At 54.7% G+C, this 24,105-nt stretch overlaps 1 protein-coding gene and 1 long non-coding RNA gene across 2 annotated transcripts in view; one reads left to right on the plus strand and one right to left on the minus strand.

Annotated features, from left to right (window-relative positions):
- The window catches only part of SCN4A (sodium voltage-gated channel alpha subunit 4), a 29,808-nt gene extending 12,528 nt beyond the window's left edge, over positions 1–17,280 (minus strand). The window contains exons 1-13 of the mRNA XM_047833624.1: positions 16,014–17,280; positions 15,805–15,923; positions 15,577–15,666; positions 15,165–15,293; positions 14,600–14,691; positions 12,455–12,769; positions 11,522–11,585; positions 11,140–11,281; positions 10,149–10,358; positions 9,380–9,533; positions 7,242–7,480; positions 5,331–5,504; positions 4,242–4,598 (exon numbers count right to left, since the gene is read on the minus strand). Of these exons, the coding sequence (XP_047689580.1) occupies positions 4,242–4,598; positions 5,331–5,504; positions 7,242–7,480; positions 9,380–9,533; positions 10,149–10,358; positions 11,140–11,281; positions 11,522–11,585; positions 12,455–12,769; positions 14,600–14,691; positions 15,165–15,293; positions 15,577–15,666; positions 15,805–15,923; positions 16,014–16,286 (2,358 nt within the window). The 5' untranslated portion in view covers positions 16,287–17,280. The remainder of the gene's footprint in view (positions 1–4,241; positions 4,599–5,330; positions 5,505–7,241; positions 7,481–9,379; positions 9,534–10,148; positions 10,359–11,139; positions 11,282–11,521; positions 11,586–12,454; positions 12,770–14,599; positions 14,692–15,164; positions 15,294–15,576; positions 15,667–15,804; positions 15,924–16,013) is intronic.
- Positions 12,700–18,298, plus strand: LOC125151996 (uncharacterized). Its single transcript, XR_007147001.1, has 3 exons — positions 12,700–12,787; positions 15,136–15,269; positions 18,179–18,298. It is a non-coding gene; the product is annotated as an uncharacterized LOC125151996 (long non-coding RNA).
- The last annotated feature ends 5,807 nt before the right edge of the window (positions 18,299–24,105 follow it).

A 24,105-nucleotide genomic window follows, 5' to 3' on the forward strand; every position in this document is an offset into this window, starting at 1 on the left:
TGACAGGGACTCTTTCCATGATCCTGTCTTCTAACTCCACTGCTGGGGAATGCAGAACAAAGAACAGAGCTCATGTCTCTGAGTTTCCAGGACTTATTGAGACCCTGAATCTGTTGAGCCTTCTTTTTTCTCTCTGGTTTATTTATTTATTTATTTATTTATTTTTAATGTTTATTTACTTTTGAGAGACAGAGAGTCAGAGGGACAGAGTGGGGGTGGTGGAGGGGCAGAGAATCTGAAGCAGGTTCCAGGCTCCCAGCTGTCAGCACAGAGCCCAGCACAGGGCTTGAACCTGTGAACCGCGAGATCATGACCTGAGCCAAAGTCAGACGCTTCACTGCCTGAGCCACCCAGGCGCCCCTTTTTCCTGTCTGTTAATAGAGGCTGTGCTCCCTGGTGTTCATATCCCTGTACCCTATTGCTCTGGGAAGGGCATTTGACCTACTGTTATTCACCCCCTTCTCTTTCTTTGGGATTCCCTGCTCCACCTAATTTTCTTCCCATATTCCTATTGAAGGCCTTAAGAGGCGACTGGTCTACCCCTCTGGTCTCTAGCTTTATTTTTCAGGGACAGGAATGTGCTGAGTCTCTCCCACTGCGGTGTCGTGGCTCCCCAACCTGGTAGAGACATTCGATCAGTGCCATGAATACGATGCAGTGGGTTTTCATGGCAGTAGAGATGGGGCTGCACAGGCTTTGAAACCATGCTGCTTGGGGTAAAACCCCAGTTTACTAGCTGTGTGTCCTGAAGCAAATCATATCACTGCTCTGTACCTCGGTTTCCTCATCTGTATGATGGGGATGATTCCAGTGCCCACTTCCTGGCATTGTTGTCAGGGTTAAAAGATCAATAGAGCACACAGTAGGCACTCAAAACTTGTTGGCTGTTACGCGTGCAATGACAGAAGGTACAAGGTACACAGAAGACTATGGTTAACTCTGAGGCCAGCTCAGCATATTATTAATAAGGAGACTGAGTCCCAGAGTGGTGGAGTGACTTGCCCTACGACACACAACACAACCAGGACTAGACCCAGGCTTCCAGTCATTGCACATCTTTAGAGGACATCATTCGTTTAGGCTACAGTGTGAATGGTAACCTCAGAAGTTGCACAGTATGGTGGCCCTACCATCCACCACTCTATCCCCCCGCCCCCAGGGAATGAGGAGGAAGGTGAAGTTCAGCTGGGGTGGCAGGCCTGGGTCGTACCGGGGGCCTTGGGTCAGGGCTTGGTGTGTGAGTGGACACGAAAGAGTAGGGGAGCCTGTACATGTCCATCTGCCACCCTTGACCAACTTCGCCATGTGTCTCTCACTGCCTAGCTTTCACCGGGTCCTCCAAGGTCTTTTTATCATTGCCTTAAAAATCATGTTAGGATAATATCTTTAATGTGTGTGTGTGTGTGTGTGTGTGTGTGTGTGTGTGTACATATATAACTCTCTTGGGGAGAACATGCGAGGGGGATTCCTCCCCATCTCTATACTCCCTAGAGACTTTTCTGCTTCTGCCCCCAACCAAAATTTATTGGTCTTTCTTTCCCTTTGTCGGGGGGAAGCATCCAGTTGCCAGAAACACATCTGAGATGGGAATTAGCTGCTCTCTGGGTCAGCAGGGTTTGCACACGGCTCCTTCCTGGGACAGAAATAGCTGCCTCGGGCAAGGCGTGGGGAGGAGGGCTGGAGGGAAGGGGGATGGACACCATGTTCCCCCCAGGGGCTCTGAGGGGTGGGTTACCTATGACCTCGGTCATTTCCTCTTCTTCACAGTAACCCAGAGGAAGTGCTCAAGCGCCATGATGCAGGGGACATGGGTCCCCACACTCTCTGGCAGGATGCCGCAGTGTCCTCTGGCAGACATCACCTCCCATGAGGCTGGGGGGGGGGGGGGCAGTGGGCGGGGACAGTGCCGCCTCCCTGGGCCGCTCCACTCCCTCTGAGCAGAGTGAGAGAGCCACAGAGCTGGGCTGGAAAAGGGTATCAGTGGCGTGTGTGCATGTGTGTGTGTGCATGTGTGTGCGTGTGTGTGTGGCGGGGGTGAGAGTGACATGCACACAAAGGCAGTGCAGTGGTTCCAGACTCTGGAGCCACACTGCTTGGGTTCAAATCCTGTGCAGGTGCCTAGCTTACCTCCCTGAGCCTTTGCTTCCCCATCTACAAGACAGAGATAAAACAGCATGTCCCCACCGGGCGGTGGCGAGCATTTAGAGAGATACACAGAAAGCGCTCAGAATGTTAGACAAATGTAAATAGAGGTCAGTCGTCACCGTTGTTATTGCTGGTATTGACACCATCATTCTTACCACTGCTGCTATTACTGATGTTGTTGGCATGACATAGGCCCAGGTTCCAGTCTGGGCTCAGTTTCACACTAGCTGTGTGGTTCCAGGCTGTGCCTCCTCGGAGCACAGCACCAACGTTACCTGCCTCCCAGGGTTGTGGAGAGCATTAGGGATAACGCATGTAAAGCCCTTTGTGCAGGGACCGGCACATGGTAGGAGCCTAATACTTGGGGGTGTGATGCCAACGGCGGGTACCTAAACCACCACTCCCTCTTCCCCCACAGGCCTGTAACATTTGGACTCCCCTGGCCTTGTAGACCATGCGCTTTGGTGAGCACTCAGACCATCCTGTGAAATGGGTCATCACCATCATCGTCCCCATTTTCCAGATGAGAAAAACTGAGGCCAGAGAGAGGTTAAATAATTTGCTCAAGGTCTCCTAGTCAGTAAGTGGCAAAGCAGGGGCTTGGAATGTTTTTGAGTTTACACACATTCAGACAGAAACCCACAGCAGACCCTTTTGGTCACCCTAGCCTCTTAAACTTACCTTCACAAACTTCTCAGACCCAGCTACCCCCTCCCCAATCCTGCCTCGAAGTTCTGATGGGGCATCTTCTGTCTCTCTGCAAGGCCTCGACAGCCAGCCTGGGTTCTCCTGCCTAGCTCTCCCTGGGGGCTCAGGACCTCATCCCATGGTCTCTTCCCCAGTGGAGGTGACACCCCTCCCCATCGGTCTACCCCTGCCCCCAGACAGAGCTCAGCGATATCTGAGAAGCGCTGACCCAGCAGCCCAAGGATTCCTCAAGACTTTGCGGAACGTGGGGACGTGTGGCTTCCTACCCTGGTTGCCCAGGGCAGTGTCGGCCGCTGCAGGGGGCAGCCAGGCACAGCAGTCCTGGCAGGAACACCACCCACCCCGACCAGGGGAGGAGTCGTGGGTGTCAGGACGAGGAGACACGCCTTCCCAGGCCCTACCACAGAAATGCTGGTCACGGCCCCCACCCTTGTGCCTCGTGGCCTCCTGCAGCTCCTCCTCTGTGCCAGCCCCACAGGCCAAGCCCTGAGCCACAGAAAGCGGCAGGATGGAGGCAGTTTATGCCATCTCTGGATTCTCCCTGCTCCCGGGTGATTCCAGAAACGGAGAGGGGTGAGCCGGTGGGAGAAGGACAGGAGGCCCAGAAGTTCTGGTGCCAACCCTACGTGGCGCCTTCCTGCACACTGTCACAGTCAAGCCTTGCAGCCTCCCCGTGAGGTGCCCGCCATTTTTCTTCCATGTGAAGTCAGAGAAACCAGCTGACCAGAGAGCAGTAACTTATTCAAGGTCACACAGATGACAACGGAGCTGGGACTGGAGCGTGGGTCTGACTCCAGTTATCATGTTACTTTGTCCCAAACACTAAGTTTCAACAGTACTATTCACAGTGTGGTCTCTGCACCGGCAGCAGCCGCATTCGTTAGAAATGCAGATTCCCAGGCCCTGGCTCAGAGCTGCTGAATCGCTCTGCGGGAGTGGGGCCAGGCATCTGGGTTTTAAGAAACTCCCAGGTGATCCTCAAGCAGGTCAAAATTAGAGAGCCACTGGGTTAAACCATATAAAATTGCCTTCTTGGGTGGGAGAGGGAGGACACAGGCAAGTATTAGGGATTTCATACAGTGTGACCACATGGGGAAAAAAAAGTCCTTGAAGGACAGCTCGATTAAAGGAAACAGAGCGTGGGGGGTGTTAAGAGTCTGACTCTTGATTTTGGCTCAGGTCATGACCTCACAGTTCATGAGCTCGAGCCCCATGTCGGGCTCCGTGCTGCCAGCGCAGAGCCTGCTTGGGATTCTCTTTCCCTCTCTCTCTGCCTTTCCCCTGCTTGCTCTGTCTCTCAAAAATAAATTAAAAAAAAATAAAGGAAAAGGATATGTGCGGGTTTCCCCGGGTGGGGGTGGGGGAGCCACCCAGTGGCCGTAACTCACCACTAGGTTGCCGATGACCATGACCATGAGGAAGACGGTGAGGCACATGGCCTGGCCGGCCACCTCCATGCAGTCCCACATGGTCTCGATCCACTCCCCGCACAGGATGCGGAAGACGATGAGGAAGGAGTGGAAGAAGTCGTGCATGTGCCAGCGGGGCAGGCTACAGTCCGCGGCGATCTTGCACACACACTCCTTGTAGCTCTTGCCGAACAGCTGCATGCCCACGACGGCAAAGATGAACACGATGATGGCCAGCACCAGCGTCAGGTTGCCCAGCGCGCCCACTGAGTTGCCGATGATCTTGATGAGCATGTTCAGCGTTGGCCACGACTTGGCCAGCTTAAAGACACGCAGCTGCCGGGCAGGGGGAGGGCAGGGGGCAATGAGGCCCAGGGACCCCCGGCCCAACCGGAGGGAGCTGCATCTTTAGGAGAAAGAACTCTCCCATGAGTGATCTGAGGCCTCAGTCTGCCTCTCTATTAAATGGGAATACTCGTATCCGATCACCTCATCCTCTTTATGTGTTCAAAAGAAAGAGTCCCTCATCTCTTAAAGATACAGACTGAAGTATTTACAAGTCACATTGTGTCAGGAGTTGCTTTCACCTACTTCTCCTCCCTCCCAGAAGTGGGGGACGGATGGAACACGAATGACAGAAGGTTAATGGCCATTGGAGTAGGTGACAGGTACACAGAGGTTCATTATACTCTATACGTTTGTGCATGAACGAAAGGCCCCCGAATGAAGTCAAAAAAATACAGAAGCACTCCTATAGGGTGGTGGACAGGATACTAAATTGGACTCCCAATTCCACTACTGATGCTTCCTGAGTCCCAGGCTTCAGGTCTGCAATATGGTCCCTGCTCCACTGTCACCCAAGGTCACTAGGGGTCAGCTCCTGGGGCTGTCATTTCGGCCCCCGGCAGCCATCTGTGATAACGGGGGGTGCTCTCTTTCTCCCCATTTCTAGTAAGAGAGGTTCCTAGTGTTCTGAGAAGCACAAGTGGCTTCTTGGGGATCTCTCCTCTGACCCTCCTGGCACCCCCACCCCACCCCTCCTCAGCCTGGCCCCGGGGCCTCACGCACCAGCCGAAAGGAGCGGAGCACGGACAGTCCCTGCACGTTGGCCAGGCCCAGCTCCACCAGGCTGAGGGTGACGATGATACTGTCAAAGATGTTCCAGCCCTGCTGGAAGTACTCGTAGGGGTCCAGGGCGATGAGCTTCAGTACCATCTCTGCTGTGAAGATGCCTGTGAAAACCTGTGGGGTGGGGTGCCATCCGCGTCACAGAGCCTCAGGGAGCCCGGGGCTTTGGAGTCTCCCTGTGACTTCCACCTCCTGGCAGAGCCCGCGGGGCCTGAGGGGGGCGGTCCAGAGCCCTGAGTGGGGGGGGCGGTGCAGGCAGCAGAACCCACTGCCCATGTGTGTGTGGATGTGAGTGAAGAGTGCAATGGCCAGGCCACAGAGCAGAGACAGACCCGAACCCATGCACTTCTGGCCTTGTGACCATGGGCCAGTCACTTAACTTCTTGGGGCCGACCTCCACCACAGTACTTAGAACTCATAGAGCACTCTGTGGTTCACATCATGACCTCACTGGTGTGCCGCTCCCTATGCAGTTGGGAGTGACTGTCACTTGTCCCAGAGATGAGAACGTTGAGGGCTCAGAGAGAGAAACAGCAAGTGCTCGCTCCTGCCACCCATCCGGGAACGAGTCAGATCTCAAAGTCAGGTGTTGGGGTGCTTAATTCAGTCTTCCTGTCTCTACACTCTACCCTCTCTACCCTGACTGGCAGGGGTCCCAGAACTCAGCAAATCTCAGTGGACTCAGAAGTCTACGGTAGGGGCCAAAAGGGGGCGAGGTCAAGGATCCATGGGAAGACCAGAGCTGCTCCCCACAAACCTGGCACAGGGGTGCACGGGCTGCCTAGCCTCTGAAAGCTCCCTGGGCATGGCCCCCTCCTGCCGGGCACCAGCTGCCCTGGTCCACAGCCTGCCTGTGCACATGCTGAGCCCCTCCCAGTAGCTGTCCCTGGCCGTGGCAGGTGCCCAGACGGCAGCAGAGTGTGGGCAGGGGGTGAGCAGGCAGCGGGCGAGGCCCATCACGCACACCCCAGCAGCTGCACGCCCAGAGCATGCCCTTGCCCCTCCAGCCCAGCCTGGCATGGCTGCCACAGGCATCTCCATGGGATAGAAGTGCCCGCCTCGCACAGGCTGGGAAGTCTAGGGTCTGATGCCCATGCCACCCACACAGTCCTCCTACTGCTGCTGGCCCCCAAATTTTATTCTCCCTGGGCTCCCCGCACCCTCGGGGTGGGGAGAACATCTTGCCCATCTGCCATCTGGAAAAATATCTAAGGGAATTGGGAAGGGCGGGGCAGGGCTGGAGGATGAGGCGGCTTTTTCCCTTTGTCAGGCTCCACGGAGGCTGGAAACGAGGTGATAATGCTCCTAATGGGCAGGGATAAGCGCGCGGATCAGTGTGTGTCAACAATAGCGGGGCAGGAAAGGCCGGAGGGGAGCTGGCCTGACCATGCTGGAGAAATGGTAGTGGGCAGGGGGTTAGGGTTGGGGTAATATCCCCTGGGGCCTCTTGGGCCTGGGTGCCCATGGCTATACGCCCCCACTTTCAGGTCTCTTGGTCCCTCTTAGGCCCACAACAACCTCTGAAAGTGGAGACCTGTCAACCATTCCCCCACCTCTGCCTCTAGGGCATGACCTAGACCCCAGATCCCCTGACTCTGGGTCCTAAAATGTCCAGCACTTCATCCCTACTCTCTCTGCCTGCAAATACCCTAAAACCCAAACTCCACGTCCCATGGATCACCCCATATACCTCCCTGTACATCAGCTCATGCCCCCCATGCTGGGAAAATGACCCTTGTATGCCCCCCAATAGTGCCACATATTTCCAAACAGCCCAGCTGGCCCCATAGGGCCCTGTGGCCCCTCTCCTGTCCTGCGTGGGAGAGATACCTCTCCCTGTCCCCTCCCTACCAGGTTGCCCACGGTGAGCACGTTGTCAAACTCCTCTGTCATGGGGTAATGCTCCATGGCCATGAAGAGGGTGTTGAGCACGATGCAGATGGTGATGCCCAGGTCCACAAAGGGGTCCATGACAATCAGGTGGATGATGTTCTTGAACTTCACCCATGGGGTGCAGCAGTTCCATATGAGCACTTTGTGGGCACACTTGTACCACCATGGTGGGCACTTCTGGTGGGCCTCTTCCAGCTCTGGGAACAGGGTAGAAACACACCTGATGAGGATCCTACCCATGTCCTCCTTCCCGGGCCTGTATCTTAGGTCCCACCTTCTAGGCCTGCCCCTTGAACTCCACCTCTCCAACCCATAGCCTTCAGCCAGGCCTACACCAAGCCCCTCTCTCACCCAGTCACCCTCAAGACCTGCCCCTGCAGGCCCCGCCCACAGGGTCCAACCCCCAAAGCCCTGCCCATTTGCTCTGACCCTCAAAACTCCACCCCTTTAGCCAGGCTTGTCTGAAGCCCCTTCTCTTAAGGCTCCACCTGCAGCTGCTCCTTCTCGGGTCCCCCACCGCACAAAGCCTGCCCCTCAATGACTCTCACTCCCTGACGGAGGTCTGGAGCTGTGATCTCTGGCTGGGCGCGAGGGTCCCTAGGGAGAGGTGGGAGGCCACTGTAGAGGGCTGGGTCCCATTCCACCTGCTGCTGGCCAGGGCCACTCAGGAGCAGACCGAGGTTCCCCCTGAGGGCTCTCCCTCCCATTCCCAGTAAAGCTGACACCACCAGAGTGTCTCCAGCCAGTCTGTCCTTTCCCACCACAGTGGCTTTCTGGAATCACTGTCTATTCTTGCCACCTTAGCACTAGAACGCTGTTAGGCCCATGGATAAAGCTGCCCTTCCTCCTGGCCTTCAAGGCCTCCGTTGCCTGTGGGTGTCCTCAGCCTAGGCATGATCTCACTTTGTTACCACCAGAAGTTTATGAGCCAATAAACTCGTAGATGAGGAAAGGGGACTGGAGGGGGGGGGGCAGTCCCATGGGGACCTGGGTTTGACAGTATGACTGGGACACCCCAGGGAATTAGCAGGGAATTGGACCTCTCAAAGGCTGCAGATTCTAGTCTGATGGTAACATCCCTACCCCCAAGCTGGGTGCTAGGGCAGGTGCCTCAAACAATGTCTGACACCCAGAACTTCTCACAAGGGTCCCAGCAAGGGCAGTGTTGAGTGATCTCCTCAGCCAGTGATGCTGAGCATCTCCTGGGACATTCTCTGACAGAGCACAGACTCCTGGATGCTGTCACACAAAATCAGGTGAGATGGTGCCCTCCAGAGGTCTGCAAAGTTCTCGGCCCTCCAAGTCCTTCCTGGCACAAGGAAGGGGAGGGGGACATGGGAAGGGGACCAGATCTCTTCTTTGTCAGATTTCCTTTATTCTTCCTTCTCTTGCTTCCTCCTTCCCTTCACTCCCTCCCCTTTTCCCTCCCTCCCCCTTTCCTTTCATCTATCCATACACTTATGTCTCTTCGCATTCATTAACCTTTAGCCCATCCATATATCTATTCATCCATCCATCCATCCATCCATCCATCCATCTATCCAACCTTCCCACCCACCTATCCATCCACCCATCCACCCATCCATCCAACCTTCCATCCATCATCCATCCATCCATCTATCCATGTTGTGTCTATCCACCCTGCCCTTGTTACCGTATCCTGTTCTTTCCCTGAGACTTATAAGGGCAGTACAGGGATTTAGTATGGAGAATCTGTGACTCTACCCGGGCAGAGTTTGATCTTTGACCTTTAACTTTCACCCAGAAGACACTTAAGAGCAGGATTTCCAGTTAGCAGAACACTGGGCCTTGCTGGTTAGTATCATTATCCTGTCCTTCCCCATTGCCTTGGCAGCCCCCCAGGCTCTCCTGGAAAGCCCCAGTTCCCACAGCAGCCTGGCATTGCAGTCAGGACTGGGCCAAGCTAAGCCAGCACTATATTTATCACAGCCATTTCTTCCACACCTGTATAAAGTACTGTCCTCCCAATGCTGGGCCCAGCCAGGTCCCCATGTGCACCCCCCTACCAGGAGCCCGAGTGGCCTGATGGGCAGGACAGGCAGAACAGGATGTCTACAGGGGTGTGGAGCACTCACCTTCCATAGCATCAGAGATACCGCTGTCTGCGCTGCAGCTCTGCCTTGGAGGCCCCTTCTCCCCCAGTGATGTGTCTAGGCTGCCATTGCAGTCTTTACCGTGGGCTGGGTCCCCATCTGCCTCCCCGCCTTCCAGAGCCTGGGCGGCCTTGGCCTGTGGGTCAGCAAGGGTGGTGCGCATGGAGTCCATCTCTGAGCCCGGTGGATGGCCTGACTCTCAGAGTTTCTTTCCAAGTGCTTTAGGATGGGGGCCCCTCTTCTTTTCCTGCACTGAGCCCGGTGCAGTTTGGGGGGCAATCTCTGTGGCAGTGGGGCTGACAGGGTAGGGGCCAAAGTGACTGAAGACCTTCATCCCCAAAGACCCTCTATTCTCTGAAGCTTTGATTGACCCTACACTTGATGAGATGGTAAGAAATGGGCAGCTGCTCCCTGGGGCCTCATCAGGACCCACCTCTCCCTCAGCACAGACCCATTTCCTGCCCCCAAAAGAATCACAAAACCATAGATATTTGAGCTGGAAGGCTACTTCAGGTTTAACTGCTCCAGATCCCTGTTGTTCACGGGGAAACAGAGGCACAAAGCTGCAAACTACTCTTTCTACTGCCTAGACCTCCCATCCCACCAAAGCCCCCAGCCTGGGGCCTAGCGCTCGCCCTGCCTTGCAGCCTCTACCCCATGCCTCTCCCTCACCCTCCGCCTGCCCGGGAGAACCCAGGCTGAGGGGCAGGGAGCTCCCTGGATCCTCGGCCTCCTCTCCCTGAGTTCAGACCTTCTCCAGCTCTTCCTGCTGCTTTTTGAATTTCTCCAGCATCTGCTGAAACTCTTCTTCTTTCTCCTGATCCTCAGCCAGGGTGGCCTCGTTCTGCTCTGCGTATGCCATGGCCACCACTGCCAGGATCAGATTGATGAGGTAGAAGGAGCCCAGGAAAATGATGACCACGAAGAAGATCATGTAGGTCTTCCCAGCTGCTCGGAGGGTCTAAGAGGCGGGGGGAGGAAGAGAGGGGGTGTCACATGGTACCCTGCCGGATTTCACCCACCACCCCTCTCCACATACCCATTGCCCAGATAGGTAAACAGGTCCCTCACAGAGCCTGGCGATTTGAGGACCTTGAGGCAGGGTATGGTCATCTTTGGCAGGCTAAGCCACATTCTGGGGAGCTTCAAAATATATACTTGGGATCCAGACTTCCCTGGGCTCCTGGCTCAGAGATCCCTGAGGACCTGAGATAGACATCTTGAGATCAGAGAGCCAGGATTTAAAAAATGGTGAACATGAGCTTTGGGGTCAGCTTGAATCCTACAGTTCTACAGTTCCTGGCAGCTAGTAAGAGCTCAACAAATAGTAGTTATCATTATTACTATCGTTAATATCGTCAGTGGTAGAAACATTATCAGTGGCCAGAAGGCATTGTTGCTCTAGACTCAACCTGCCTTCCATGCAAACAGTAGAAGCTAAATAACTGTATAAGAGCAGAGTTGAATTTCTAAGTGGCCCGACTGCTTCCTGTGAGGCCTGGGGGTCTGTGCCAGGCCCAGATCTCAGTACTTAAGGCAAAACTGGTAAAGGGAGAAAAGGCTGTGGCTTGGATGTGGGTGGGTCCCCAGTGTCAGAGGGCTCCAAGAACCTGTGTGTGGGGGCACTGAGGGGAGTCTCAGGGAGGAGGTGGCCTTGCTCTGGGTCCCGCCAAGCCCTGAGAAGACTGTAGGGATGGGAGAGGTGGCCGTAGGGCTGAGAGGCAGGGTGGGGGCAGTTGTACCAGCTGGAAGAGGTTCTCCCAATAATCCTGTGTCATGAGGCGGAAGAGAGCCAGGAAGGCCCAGCTGAAGGTGTCATAGCTGGTGTAGCCATAGTTGGGGTTCCGCCCAGCCTTGATACACTCGTAACCCTCGGGGCAGTGCCTGGGGATAAAATGGGGTGCTGGTTTTAGGGAGGGAAGAGAATACCAGCTGAGGGACAGATGGGGGAGCCCAAGGGAAAAAAATCCTATAGTTCTGTCTGTATCCCCCAAACAGGGAAGTGTTTCAGTCATGTCCATGGGTCTTCCTCAAATTCCCACCACCCCCACGTTCCTGTCCCTAATCAGCTCCCATCTTCCAACACCCCTGGGACAGTTTTTCCCACTCCCCAGTATCACTCACCCAGCATCGCTGCTGTTCCCACAAAGCAGGGCGTCATTGGCACCCTCCAGGAAATAGAAGTTCCCTTTGGGAGTCAGAGGCCACAAAGGAAACATGTCACCCACGTGGACACACTGTGGATACATGCACCCATTGCACTCCTGTGGACACATCTGTGTGGACCACATACACCAAATGGATGCTCTCTGGGTGCCCCTCCCCCTCCTTTAAGGTCTCTGGGTAGATGCACTATAGGGATCTCGGCCGCAAGCAGTCAGCTCAGTGCCCTGCTGTGGTTGTGGCTGGGCAGTCGGGATACAGCAGGGGCACAGAGAGGCGGCAGGATCATACATGCAATGCGCATGCCTGGGGCCACCACGCACCTGCGCAGGGCCCCTGACTGAGGGGTGAGCAGGCCGGGGGGGTGGGGGGGGTGGGGGGGGTGGGGGGGGCGGGGAGCTGGAATCCAGGGGCCAGATTGAAGAAGGGGTACCTTTCTCTAATTTGCTAGAAGGCATTGTGTAGACTAAATGTGGCTGGCGAGACTGTGTGGCTTGCGCGTGTGTGCCCGTGAAGTATGGCATGTGAATAGGCGAGCGTGTGGGTGCCTGGTGGTGACCCTGCCAGGGTGCCAGCACATCGTGTTATGGAGGAAAACAAGGAACGTGTAGGTTAGGGAATAGGGACTATGGGCCGCTGCTTTTCATAGCAGAAGCTTTAGGATTTTCAGAGCAATTGGTCATTTACTGTCCCGCTCACCCTTTGAGAAAGGTATTGTTGTCTCAGTTTCATAGCGGAGGGTACTGAGGGTTAGGGAGACCGAGGGACGTGTCAGCGGATACCCAAGCTGGTAAGTGATGGATTTAAGCTCAGGTCTCCCCTGCTGCTTATCTCACAAGGGGCTGCCCTAGGGGCTGGGGCAGATCCCACCGGCCTCCCCCCCGCATTCCTTACCTTCATCATTGATGTAGGCGTCCCAGTCAAAGGTATAGTTGCTGGCCCAGCTCTCGTGGCCGGTCCACGTCTCATTACCATACCACGTCTCATTACCATACCACGTCTCATTACCATACCACGTATCGTTGCCGTACCACGTGGTGTTGGTGTCGTTGAAGGGTGGGGGCCAGCGCACGCACTTGTGCCGCAGGTTTCCCATGAAGAGCTGCAGCCCGACCAGGGCAAAGACACTCAGGCAGAAGACGGTGAGGATCATCACATCCGACAGCTTTTTCACCGACTGGATCAGGGCCCCCACGATCGTCTTCAGCCCTGACCATAGGGAGGAGGGTAAGAGAAGGGGGTGGGCGGGGTGATAACTCACTCCGCTATCCTCTGGAGCCTCTGCCTACTGCATCTCTCCCTCAAGGCTTGAGTTACTAGGGGCACCACTTCCTTGAAGCCTTCCCAGATTAACCCCACCCTCCTCCGATCACATCCTTGATGTGGAGCCTTCGAATGGCCACAGGGCCTCAGCCACCAGAAGAATGCACTGTACATAAGGACTTTCCAGGCTGTTGCCTGACTCGTAGAGTAACACACGGGCACACGGTGGAGTTGCATGAATGTCACTAGGTCAACACTCCCAAAGTGTGTTCTACACAACACTGATCTCCCAAGCTGTGCCCTTAAAAGAAGGGGTTCAATCATGTTTGGGAAGGGCTCAGCTCTAGATTTTGCTCTTGGAGAGTCACTGTAAATTATCCCATCAAAGGCTCTGACAGGTCCTACAGAAACAAGCAAAAACTTTAATACCATGTTTCCTTAACTTACTTGACAACAGAACCCCCTTTCTTTTTTCATTTTTTAAATGTTTGTTTATTTTTGAGGGAGTGAACAAGAGTGAGTGGGGGAGGGCCAGAGAGAGAGGGAGACAGAGGATCTGAAGCAGGCTCTGTGCTGAGAGCCGAGAGAGCGATGTGGGGCTCGAACTCATGACCTGTGAGATCATGACCTGAGCCGAAGTCAGACCCTCAACCACTGAGCCACTCAGGTGCCCCAGAACCCCTTTTCTTATTAACATCTAAGGAACAGCAGGATTCACTCTGAGAAGCTCTAGACTGAGTTGGAGATAATAATATCTATATATAATATAGATATAATATATATCTATATATAATAATATTTATATATAATAATAATAACATCTCCAAACCTGCCTCTTTGGGCAAAGGCATAAAACATCTTACAGAATTCCAGGGACAGATTCCCATCATTTATAGAAGAGCCATAACTTCTTTGGGCCTAATCAGAGTGTCTCTCGCTTCCATATTAGTTCATTTCCTTATCTTAGCCTGTTGGGAAAACAGGTGCTCAACCGCCCTCTTATCAAAACACTCTGAGCTCGGGACGCCTGGGTGGCACAGTCGGTTAAGCGTCCGACTTCAGCCAGGTCACGATCTCGTGGTCCGTGAGTTCGAGCCCCGCGTCAGGCTCTGGGCTGATGGCTCAGAGCCTGGAGCCTGTTTCCGATTCTGTGTCTCCCTCTCTCTCTGCCCCTCCCCCGTTCATGCTCTGTCTCTCTCTGTCCCAAAAATAAATAAAACGTTGAAAAAAAAATTAAAAAAAAAACAAAACACTCTGAGCTCTGAGGATGCTGGAAGCTGGCGTCGAGGAAAGGCACAGTGGCTTTCCTCGGTGGCTAGCGAGCAGTATGGCCTTTGGTAGGCACTTCCCCTCCCAGGGTCTCTAATGGTCTCACCTTCCTCAGCCACAGTTTGAGGGGGTTGGACTAGGGGAGAACATGCCCATGTAACCCTCCTAACAACCCAATGAGTGGTGCCATTATTATCCATATTTTACAGGGGAGGAAACTGAGGCATAGACAGGTGAAACCACTTGCATAAAGCCCAAGTTAGCTAGTGAGACTTGAGCTCAGGCAGTCTGGCTCAGAGTCTGTGCTAGGCTTCCTCTCAAGTGCCCATCTTCCAGCCTCTGGCCCCTTCTCTTCCCTGGCAGTGGCGGCCTCCCTGTGTATCCAGGTTTTGGTGTGAGAGTGTTATGACCCTAGGTCAGCCTCCTGGAGCTGTGTGTCAGGTTCCAGGCCTGGGCATGGGGCGAGGCCTGCTGGCCCAGGCAGGGGGTCCCCCAGCTCTCCAGTACCTGGGATGACTGTGATGGTTTTCAGGGCCCGAAGCACCCGGAAGGTTCTCAGGGCTGAGATATTGCCCAAGTCCACAAACTCTGTCAGGTACCTGGGCAGGAGGGATGAGGTGAAGGCTGTGTCAGAGTCAGAAGTGGGTGTTAGGGCAGAAATCGCAGCTTCTCCAGGCCCAGAATGAGGATTCCCATGGAATCCTTGTGGTTGGGTTACCACAGGGGTTGGGGGAAAGGCCAGGTCAGACACCCCAAGGTTCCTGTTGGGGCCCAAGAGCTGGGAAAGACAGTGCAGGAACTTTGCTGGGCATAGCCCAGCTGTCCCAGTGTTGGAGGGCCTGTGGGACTGGGGTCCAGGGCTGCCATGTGTGTTTGCACATGCGCCGGGAGAGCCTCCAAGCCAGACTCCAGAAATGGCAGCTCCTGGAATTGGACAGCTCACTGCACACTTGCCTGTGATCCCCACGGTTCACCCCTCCCAAAGGGTCAGCCCACTCAGCTGCCCTCTTTGAAGCCTGGCCCCCTCCCCTCCCCCTCCTCAGCCTTGGGACGCCCTCTGGGCCCCGCTCACGCCATCATGATGACACTGAAGTCCAGCCAGTTCCAGGGGTCCCGGAGGAATGTGAAGTCGTCAATGCAGAAGCCTCGGGCCAGCATCTTGATGAGGGACTCAAAGGTATAGATCCCTGTGAATGTGTACCTGGTGGGGAGAGGGCAGGCAGGGGCAGGTGTGGCAACGACAGACCTCCCAGGAGAGAGGTCACAAAAATGAAATATGCCACCCAGGGGGTTGAGGATATTGGTGAGAGGGACAATGTGCACCACCCCGAGGGCTTACGGTGTTGATGGGGTGACAGTTATAGAGTGTGTGTCCTCCTGGAAGACAAGAGCAGTATCCTCAAAGTACAGCCCCCCGGGGTGAGCTGTGTCCCAGGCCTGGGGTTGGGGGGGGGGGGCGGTGCTCCGAGAAGGGGAAGACTTACTCCACATGCTTGGACCAGGAAGGCGGGTCGCTCATGGTCATGAATACACAGTTGGTCAGGATGGTGATCATGATGAACATGCTGAACAGCGTCAGGGGGAGGGTCAAGGAAAGTGAGGGAGCAGGTGGGGAGGGGAGGTGGACGGAGGGCCTCCTCACCCACAGCACCTGGCTTTGCCCATCCCCAACCCCTTCGTGCCCCTGCTCTCGCTCCATTTGGGCAGGATATGAGTGAATGAGCACCTTGATGGCACCACGTCTGATGATGCTGAAAGGGCTCAGCATGTAGAGAGCTGGTGTAGCGGAGAAGCGAAAGATGGCCTTGCCCTTGTTAAGCACGATGAAGGTCTGAGGCAGAGAGAGAGCTGTGAGCTGTACGGACAGGCAGACAGACGGATGATGGACAGACGGGTAGAGGGAACCCTCCTGGGCCCAGACCTTCTTGTCGCTGTAGTAGGGGTCCAGGTCCTCCAGGGGGATGCCGATGACCTCCGGTGGGGGGTCCCCATAAATAAGGGGCAGGCTCTTGCCAGCCTCCAGGTCGCTGCGTGGCTTCCTTTCAGGCTCCTCAATCTCCATCTGCTTGTTCCGCTGCTGCCGGGCCTCTTCCTCCACTGCCCGGCGTTCTATGGCTGCCAGGGACTCCCGGGTGAAGGGGCGCAGGCTCTCAGGGCCCAGAGGCACCAGAGTGGGCAGAGATGAGCTGGCCATCCTCGCATCCTGGGCTCAGCGGCCAGGAGGGTGGCAGGTAGCCGGGAAAGCTGCTGTGCGCAGCCCCCCGGGGAACTGGGCGGCTACCCCGCCCTGGGCCTGCTGTCCGCTACTCACCTCCTGCCTGTCCCGGAGGCCAGGCCGGAGAGGTCGGCGTGCAAGCCTTGTCGGGACTGGGAGATGCACCTGCAAGGCCTGGGTGCTGCTGCCACACAGGTGCTGGACATAAGCGCATCACCCCCAGCCCTGCACCACACTCTCCCCAGCGGGGGGTTGGCTGCCCTCGGGACTGACAGCAGACCAACCTCTTCGGTCTTGAGGACTTGGGGCCAATGCCCCAGTGCCCTCAACCACTTCCTGGGTCCACGCTCCGGAACTGGGTGGCTTCAGCCTATGGGGACAGAGAGAACCACAGCTGGCCATGCTTAAGAGTGGCCTCTATTGTGTAGGGAGGTGGAAAGGAGTCAGATGTGAATGTGCAGGTGGGCCCAGAGGATGCACCAAGATGAAGGGCCTGTTTGGGAGGAGCCTAAAGCAGGAAGGGCAAATGAATTTCATCTTGAGGGCTGACCTGGATCAGCTGCTATTGGCTGCCTGGAGATGCGGGCAGATACCATCGAGGCTGCGGCCAGACTTGGTGCAAAAAGACTGCCATGATTGATTAGTGATGTCTGCCAGGGCACGAGAAAGGAGAATGTAGTGAATCTGCCTGTATTTGCCATTCCTGGCCTGGAGGGAAGGGGAGAGAAAGATGTAGGGTGTGGACTACCTTGTCCTGAGGTTTGGGGAAGCATAATGTCGGGCTGGGAGAGGGAAGCAGGAAGGGATCCCGGCTCCACAGAGGGTTCCGACAGCCCCCTCCGATGGAACCTGTGGGATCTAACCCACGGGCAAGCAGGGGAGCTGGAACAGGAAGATGCAAGGTGTGTGCGTGGGGCCACATCAGGAGAGCCTGCAGATACTAACGTGGACGAGGAGGGTACAAAGGAAAGGTTATGGGGACAAAGTCAAGGACAGTTTCAATGGTGGGGGCAGGGCTAGCACTCCCAGAGACGGTTTTTGGCTGGTGGTCCCCGTACGGACCGGGTGGATGAAGGGGCACCCATCCGGAGCCTTAGAGGCCTGTGGAAACTGTGTGGACTGTCCTTTGGCCTCTCCTGGCAGCCTCGCTCCTGCCCAGCCTTCCCTGTGGAAGGGAGGTGGTAGGTCACTTATCAAAACGGCCCTGGGGAATGACCCACATCCGAAGGCAGGCCCAGGGAGACCTCTGCGGTCCGGTCACACAAACCATGCAAGGTCTGCACAGATAGACACCCCAGAGCCACGTCTCCACCCAGAGGGCTTGGACAGACCCCCCCAGAGACATCCAGAGCTACACTGGAGGGCAGCTCTTTTTCAGAGGGTGCAGATGCCTCTGCAGTGCCCCTGCTCTGGCCGGCGCACTTCCTCAGGCTTGGTCAACAGGTGGGGAGGGCGGCCCAGGGAGAGGCCAGAGCCATTGGGCAGAGCCAGCCACGCCCCCGGGCCTGGCTGCCCAGCTGCTCCCTACCATCACCCAGGGAGTCGTGTTTCCACGGGGATGACTCTGCTCATCCCTGCTGACCCCGTCCCTCAGCTGCTCATCGGCCCCATCGTGTGCATGGGAGCGCGTGTGTGAGCACACACATGCACGCACACACACACGCACACACCCCACAGTCATACCCTACCATTTGCTACACACCTTCCCGCCTTCAGCCCGTCGCTGCCCTACAGACACGCCCACACAGAAGACACTGACCTGCCGGATGGCCCTGGAGAGAGACCCCATGGCTGCTGGGCTCCCTCCCAGTTCACAGGCCACGCCCGGCAACAGTCCTCTGGGCTGATGCTGTCCACTCTGCCCTTCACAGGGGCCCAAGCGGGACGACAGAGAACCAGAGACAGTCTGGCTCCGCCCCAGCATTCGTGGAAACTACACTCACTGGAGTCCCTGGAGGCCCCCAGAGGACAGACCCAGCGGTGTCTCCTCAGCTGGCCCTCCTGGTCCCCCTCAGGCACCTCACACTGCCACTGCCTTTCTTCCTGAGAGGAGGGCCTGTCCTGTCCCTCTGGCCACTGTCTCCACCTTAGCTTTGTGAACTCCTCCTTCCCACTCCTGGAAAACACTGCTTCTCCAGGGCCTGGTCTGTAGCCCCGTTTTCCTTTTGACAGCACGGACCCCTCCTCGTTGTGTCCATCCCTGCCCCGGGGGGGGTAGCCGCCACCCACCTCCTTTCCACGGTCACTATGGCTTTGCCGCATCTGTTCCCACTTCCCCGATGGCCCCAGACCGGTCAGGTCAGAGCTTTGTGCAGCCAGAGCCTTCAAAGCTCTAAGATAAATGGTAATTCATGCCCTGCCTATGTGATTGCCTGGTGGTATCCGTCTCCCCCACCAGACTCCTCACAGCCTGGGGTTTGGGGTCACCACTGATTCTGGTGCCTGGCACATTGGTACAGGTCTGTTTAACGACTGCCGCCCGGTCCCCGCCTCTCTTCGCTCACCTGGGCTCAACCCTGGGCTCCAGACCCACAGATGGCACAGCCAGCCTGGCACCTCCTCCCGCTGATCCCAGCGGCCCCAGACGGACTCCTTGTCTCTCCCTTCAGAATCTGCACTTCACCCTAAATTTCTCTCCTGCCCTCTTCACCAGCCCTGGAGCCCCGTCACATCTGGATGTCTTGGTATGTGAGAGGGAAAGTGCCCTCCCTGGCTAGGCCAGTTGAGGCACAGTTTTGGTCGGCGTATACCTGCTCCGTTCCCAGGCCCAGCACCCACGAGGCTCTCCATCCTCCAGGCTTCATCACCCCTCACCTGCTCCATCCAAACCCCCCACCTGCCTCCCTACTCCCCACTGGGCTCCCCTGCAATCCACTATCCGCACTGCCAAAGCCACAAATCTGATCAAACCCACCTCCTCCTTCAGTGGCTTCTCACTGCTTAGTAGTGTGTCCACACCCTTCCACCTGGCTCCCCAGGCTTGCCACGATCCAGTCCCTACCTGACCCCCTCCTCCTGCCCCACACGCGCCCATCCTCTGGCCATGCTACGGCCGTCCTCACAAATGGGCCAAGCTGTTTCACACCCACCCCCACACCTTTGCGTATGGTCTGCTTGCCTCCTGGAACACCGCTTCTTTTCGTCACCCCAGAGAACTTTAATTTGTCTTTCTAGACTCAAGCTCCCTGGGCACCCTGGCTGAATGGGTTGCTTCTTTGGACCACCAAAGTGCCTAATACGGAGCAAAAAGGTTATTGAATGAGTCAGTGAATGAATGAGTGAGTGAGTGAATGAATGAATGAATGAATGAATTTGAGGAGCCCTCCACCTTTGCCCCTTTCTCCTGTAAGCACACCCTGTACCTAAATCATGACCAGAGACCACATCTCCTCTGATATCCCCTCCCCCCACCTCCTTCCTCGGTTCACCCTCAGGTGCAAGTGCCCCTTGTCACTGTGATCCTTGGGCTGCTTCCTGCCCTCACGCCTTTTCTCTGCATTTTCTCCCTCTCCGACAGAGCCCTCTGACCTCACTTCCCTACGTGTTGTCTCAATGACAAGAGCCATCCTTATAAACCCTCCTCGAAAATACCTTCAACTCTTGCCTTCTCTCTCCTTCCATTCCACTCACTTAGGGAAACCCCAGCCCCCCCTCCCAGCTGTGTTTCTGAATCAGGCCCTGGGCAGCCGGATGTTGCCAGAGCAAAGACCAGGCCTGGCTGGGTTCACAGGTGACTTTGTGGTTACAAACTCTACCTTTATCCTCACTTCTGCCCTGGGGAGTGCAGGTTTCTCTGATGGTCTCACCTCACTTTTCCACTTAAAAAAATTTTTTTGAGGGTGGGTGATGGGTATTGAGGAGGGCACCTTTTGGGATGAGCACTGCGTGTTGTATGGAAACCAATTTAACAATACATTTCATATATTGAAAAAAAAAAGAAAAAAAAGAGGAGCCCACATAAGTAATAGTGAAAAAAAATTTTTTTAATGTTTATTTTTGAGAGAGACAGTGAGTGGGGAGGGGTAAAAAAGAGGGAGACACGGAATCTGGAGCAGGCTCCAGGCTCTGAGCTATCAGCACAGAGCCTGACACAGGACTCAAACTCATGAGCTGTGAAATCGTGACCTGAGCTGAAGTTGGCCGCTTACCCGACTGGGCCACCCAGGCGCCCCTTGCTTTTCCACTTTTTGAGAAAACTATTCCATGCCTTCTCTTCTTTCCTCTAATCCACCACCCCCCTCCCCGTGATGCTCTCAGCTGGTGACTTTGCCTCAGTCTTCGATGAGAACATAGCATCGCACCCTATCTAACCAACAAAACCATCTTCATGCCCCGCCCCTTGCCTTCACCATCCCGCAAAACTGGAAGAAGAATCACCAAAGGCGGGGCCTTCCACATGGGCTCAGCCCCGACCCCTCTTGCCTTCCCAAGGACCTCATTCTCTAGCTATCTTCTCTCTACCACTGTGAACCTCCTCCTGGCTATGACCAGGATCTCCCATCTTGAAAATAATGGCAGTGGTGACAAAAGCTCTCCCGGTCTCATGCCCCTTCATCCGTTGCCCTATTTTTCTATTTCCTTTCATGGAGAAGCTTCTTAGAAAGTGTCTACACCAGCTGTCTTTACTTCCTTACCTTTTGTTTGCTCTCTAACCCATTCCAACCTGGCTTCCATTTCCCCCACTCAACTGAAATGGCTTTTGTCAAGTCACTAGCACCCTCTCTGCTGCCAAGTCTGCTGAACACTTTTCTGTCTTCACCTCCCTCAACCTCTCAGAAGCATTCAACCCAGTTGGCTGCAGCCCCCTTCTGGAAAGGCTCTACTCGCTCAGCCTCCATGAGAGCATAGCCACGGCTTCCCTCCTACCTCTCTGGCTGCTCCTTCTCAATTTCTTTGCTTGTTCCTCTTCCTCTCTTCAATCTCTAAAGCTTCTCAGGGCCCAGTCTGGGTCTGGATGGCATCATTCTTAGGACTGTAAATTGTGTCACAGGAATATCGTAACATCTCCTTTGAACTCCAGACTGATATATCCAACTGCCTACTGAACCACTCTTGTGTGGATAGCTAACAGGCATCCCAACCTATGATATCTGGAATGAAACATTTGCCTTCCTCAACTGTTCCAACCCACAGGCTTCCCCAACCCAGAAAACATCTATCCATCCATCTGGTTCCTCCAAATATCAGGGTGCCTCTTTGAATGCTCTTTTTTTCCTCGCCTTCTACGCCCAGCCCATCCAAGGTTCCATTAATACCATCTCCAAAATATACACGTCTTCCACCTTTTCCCCTTGGACCATATCACAATAAGCCCTCACAATAACCTGTTTCCTGATAACTGCTTTTGCCCTGCCCCCCTGCAAACCTGCTCCATAGAGCAGTTAGTGATCTTTTAAGAATAAGAAACTAATCATGTTGTTTCTCCTGCTTAAATTTCTCCAGCAACTTCCTGTTGTGCTTAGAACAAGACCTAAATGTCTTATGGTGGCCTACAAGGCCCTGGGGATCCAGCCCCTGTCTCCCTCTCCACCCTGTCTCCTGATTCCTCCCTGCTCCCTCTGCCCCAGTCCCACTGGCCTCCTTCCAGCTCCTGGACCACTGGGCTTATGCTTGCCTTTGGCTTTTACCTGGCCCTGTGCTCCCCTCCCTCTTCACATGGCTCTTCCATCTTATCCCCTCCCACCCCCACCCCAGTCTAGGCTCAAATGTCTCTTCTCCAAGTGGCTTTCTCCTTCTCTACTCTCTATCACAGTCCTCTGTATTTTCCTTGACATCATATGTCATAATTGGTAATTACTTAAACAAGTAACTTGCCTAATTTATTTGTCTAGACTGAAATGCCAAGAGGACAGGAACTGTCTGTCTAGGTCACCATGCCCAGGATTGGGCACAGAGTAGGCACTCAGTACATGTTTGCTGAAAGAATGAGCAGATGAAAACTTGGATGCAGACCTTTCCATGGTTAAAATGGATTCCAATATGTTTCATTGTTTCATCCATTTGTTCACTTATTTATCCATCCATCCATCCTGTTAATAAGCCAGAAGCTAAGCTAGCCCCGAACAGGACTTGAAGATGCACCAGTTGGGCACCTTGCTTTCTGAGAGCTGGTAGTTAGGGGAAAGGGTACATGGGGACATATAACTATGACATGAGAAATCAATGCTTACTCTAAACAGGGGAGGTTGTCGTGCTATGGAAGTTCAGGTGAATGAATGGCTACTTCCAGGTCAGAGAAGGAAAGATGTGGCTTTTCAGTTGGGCCTCAAAGGATGCTTAAGTTATAAACACAGAGGAATGGAGGGGAATAGTACTCCAGGGAGAGGGAGCAGCCAGAACAAAGACAGAAGCAGGACATAGGGAGATGCATTTGTGTCAGTCTTTGTGGGGCACAGAATCTATTCAGGGATTGGGGGGAAGGTGGGTTGGGCAGCTGGCTGGCTATAGCGGGCCTGGGCGTCTGGACTTCACCCTGCAACCCTGGAGAGCCCCTCACATGGGGCAGTGTGTCCAGCCTTTCGATATGTCTAGAGTAGACAGGACAAGCTGTGCTATTTGCAGTGGACACCGGTGGAGGAATGAAAGGTTTCCTGGGATGTGTGCACGATGGCTTCCTGGCAGGGACAATCACAACAATGCCCCATAGCATGGGTTGGGTGTCATGCTGGCCCATCTCCACGTGGCTCTTCCAGCTACAACCTGGAGTAAACGGGGCCAACGTGACAGCTTAAATCTTCCTTCCACCAGCCAGAGATTAAGACTCTGGTCTCCACCCCAGTCTGTTCCCGAGATGTGGCAGCTGAGGGCCTGCAGGGGGCTCTACGAAACCTCTTCCCACGGAATTTAAGAACCTTGGTGCAAGGACCCAAGAGATCAAGGAGTCCAGCTTCCTCATTTTACAGATGGAGAACCGGAGGCCCAGAGAGGAGCAGCAACCCCCCACCCCCACCCTAGATCATGCATTTATTCACTCAACAAACATTTCTTGAGCATCTGCTCTGTGCTGGGCTCGCGCTAGGAGCCAGAATGCAACAATGGCAAACTCCCTGTCCTCATTGAGCTTGCATTCCAGAGGGAGGAGGCAGATAATAAATAGGGAAGCAAATAAGATAATTTTAGAGAGTGATAAATGAGAGGCCATGCCAAGAATAAAACCCAGCTCCCTGAGTGCCAGGGCTAGAGCCCGTTTAGCAAGTGAGAAGCCCCAACGGAACCTGCACTGAAACGGAAGTTTGGGCGGAAGTGGTGAGTAAAGTCAGGCCATCTTGGGGGCCTGGAGATGGTGAGCAGACAGGGGTGAGGGTGGGGAAAGAAGGGTGAGGAGTCGGGGAGCCAGGCTGGGGCCAGCTGTCCATAGGCAGGGAGCCGAGAGTAAGGACGCTAGAGGGTGAGGCGGCCCTTCTCTGGAGCAGGTCCAGCCCAGCATTGTCTTTCTCTGTGGGGCTGCCAGATTGGAACACTCAATTCCAGATATAGTCTGACCACAGAGAGAGAGGCCTTTTCTCCCCAGCCTAGACACCCTTTGTATTCATTCATCCCAAGATGGCATTCTTTAGCCACCTCCTCATAAGGTGGCATTTACAATCACTCCTGATCTTCTCCTCATGAACGGTAGTCAGATTAGATCTTCCCCCATCCTATAAGTTGTGCAATTGATTTTTCTCTTTTAAATCCAGGTGGACCCCAAACAAAATATTAGCAAGTCAAATCCAACAGTGTATGAAAAGAAGTATACACTACAACCAAGTGGGATTTATCCCAAGTGTGCAAGCACGTTCAACATTAGAAAATCAGTTGG

Source organism: Prionailurus viverrinus, chromosome E1, assembly GCF_022837055.1.
Source record: "Prionailurus viverrinus isolate Anna chromosome E1, UM_Priviv_1.0, whole genome shotgun sequence".
In the NCBI taxonomy this organism is placed as follows: domain Eukaryota; kingdom Metazoa; phylum Chordata; class Mammalia; order Carnivora; family Felidae; genus Prionailurus; species Prionailurus viverrinus.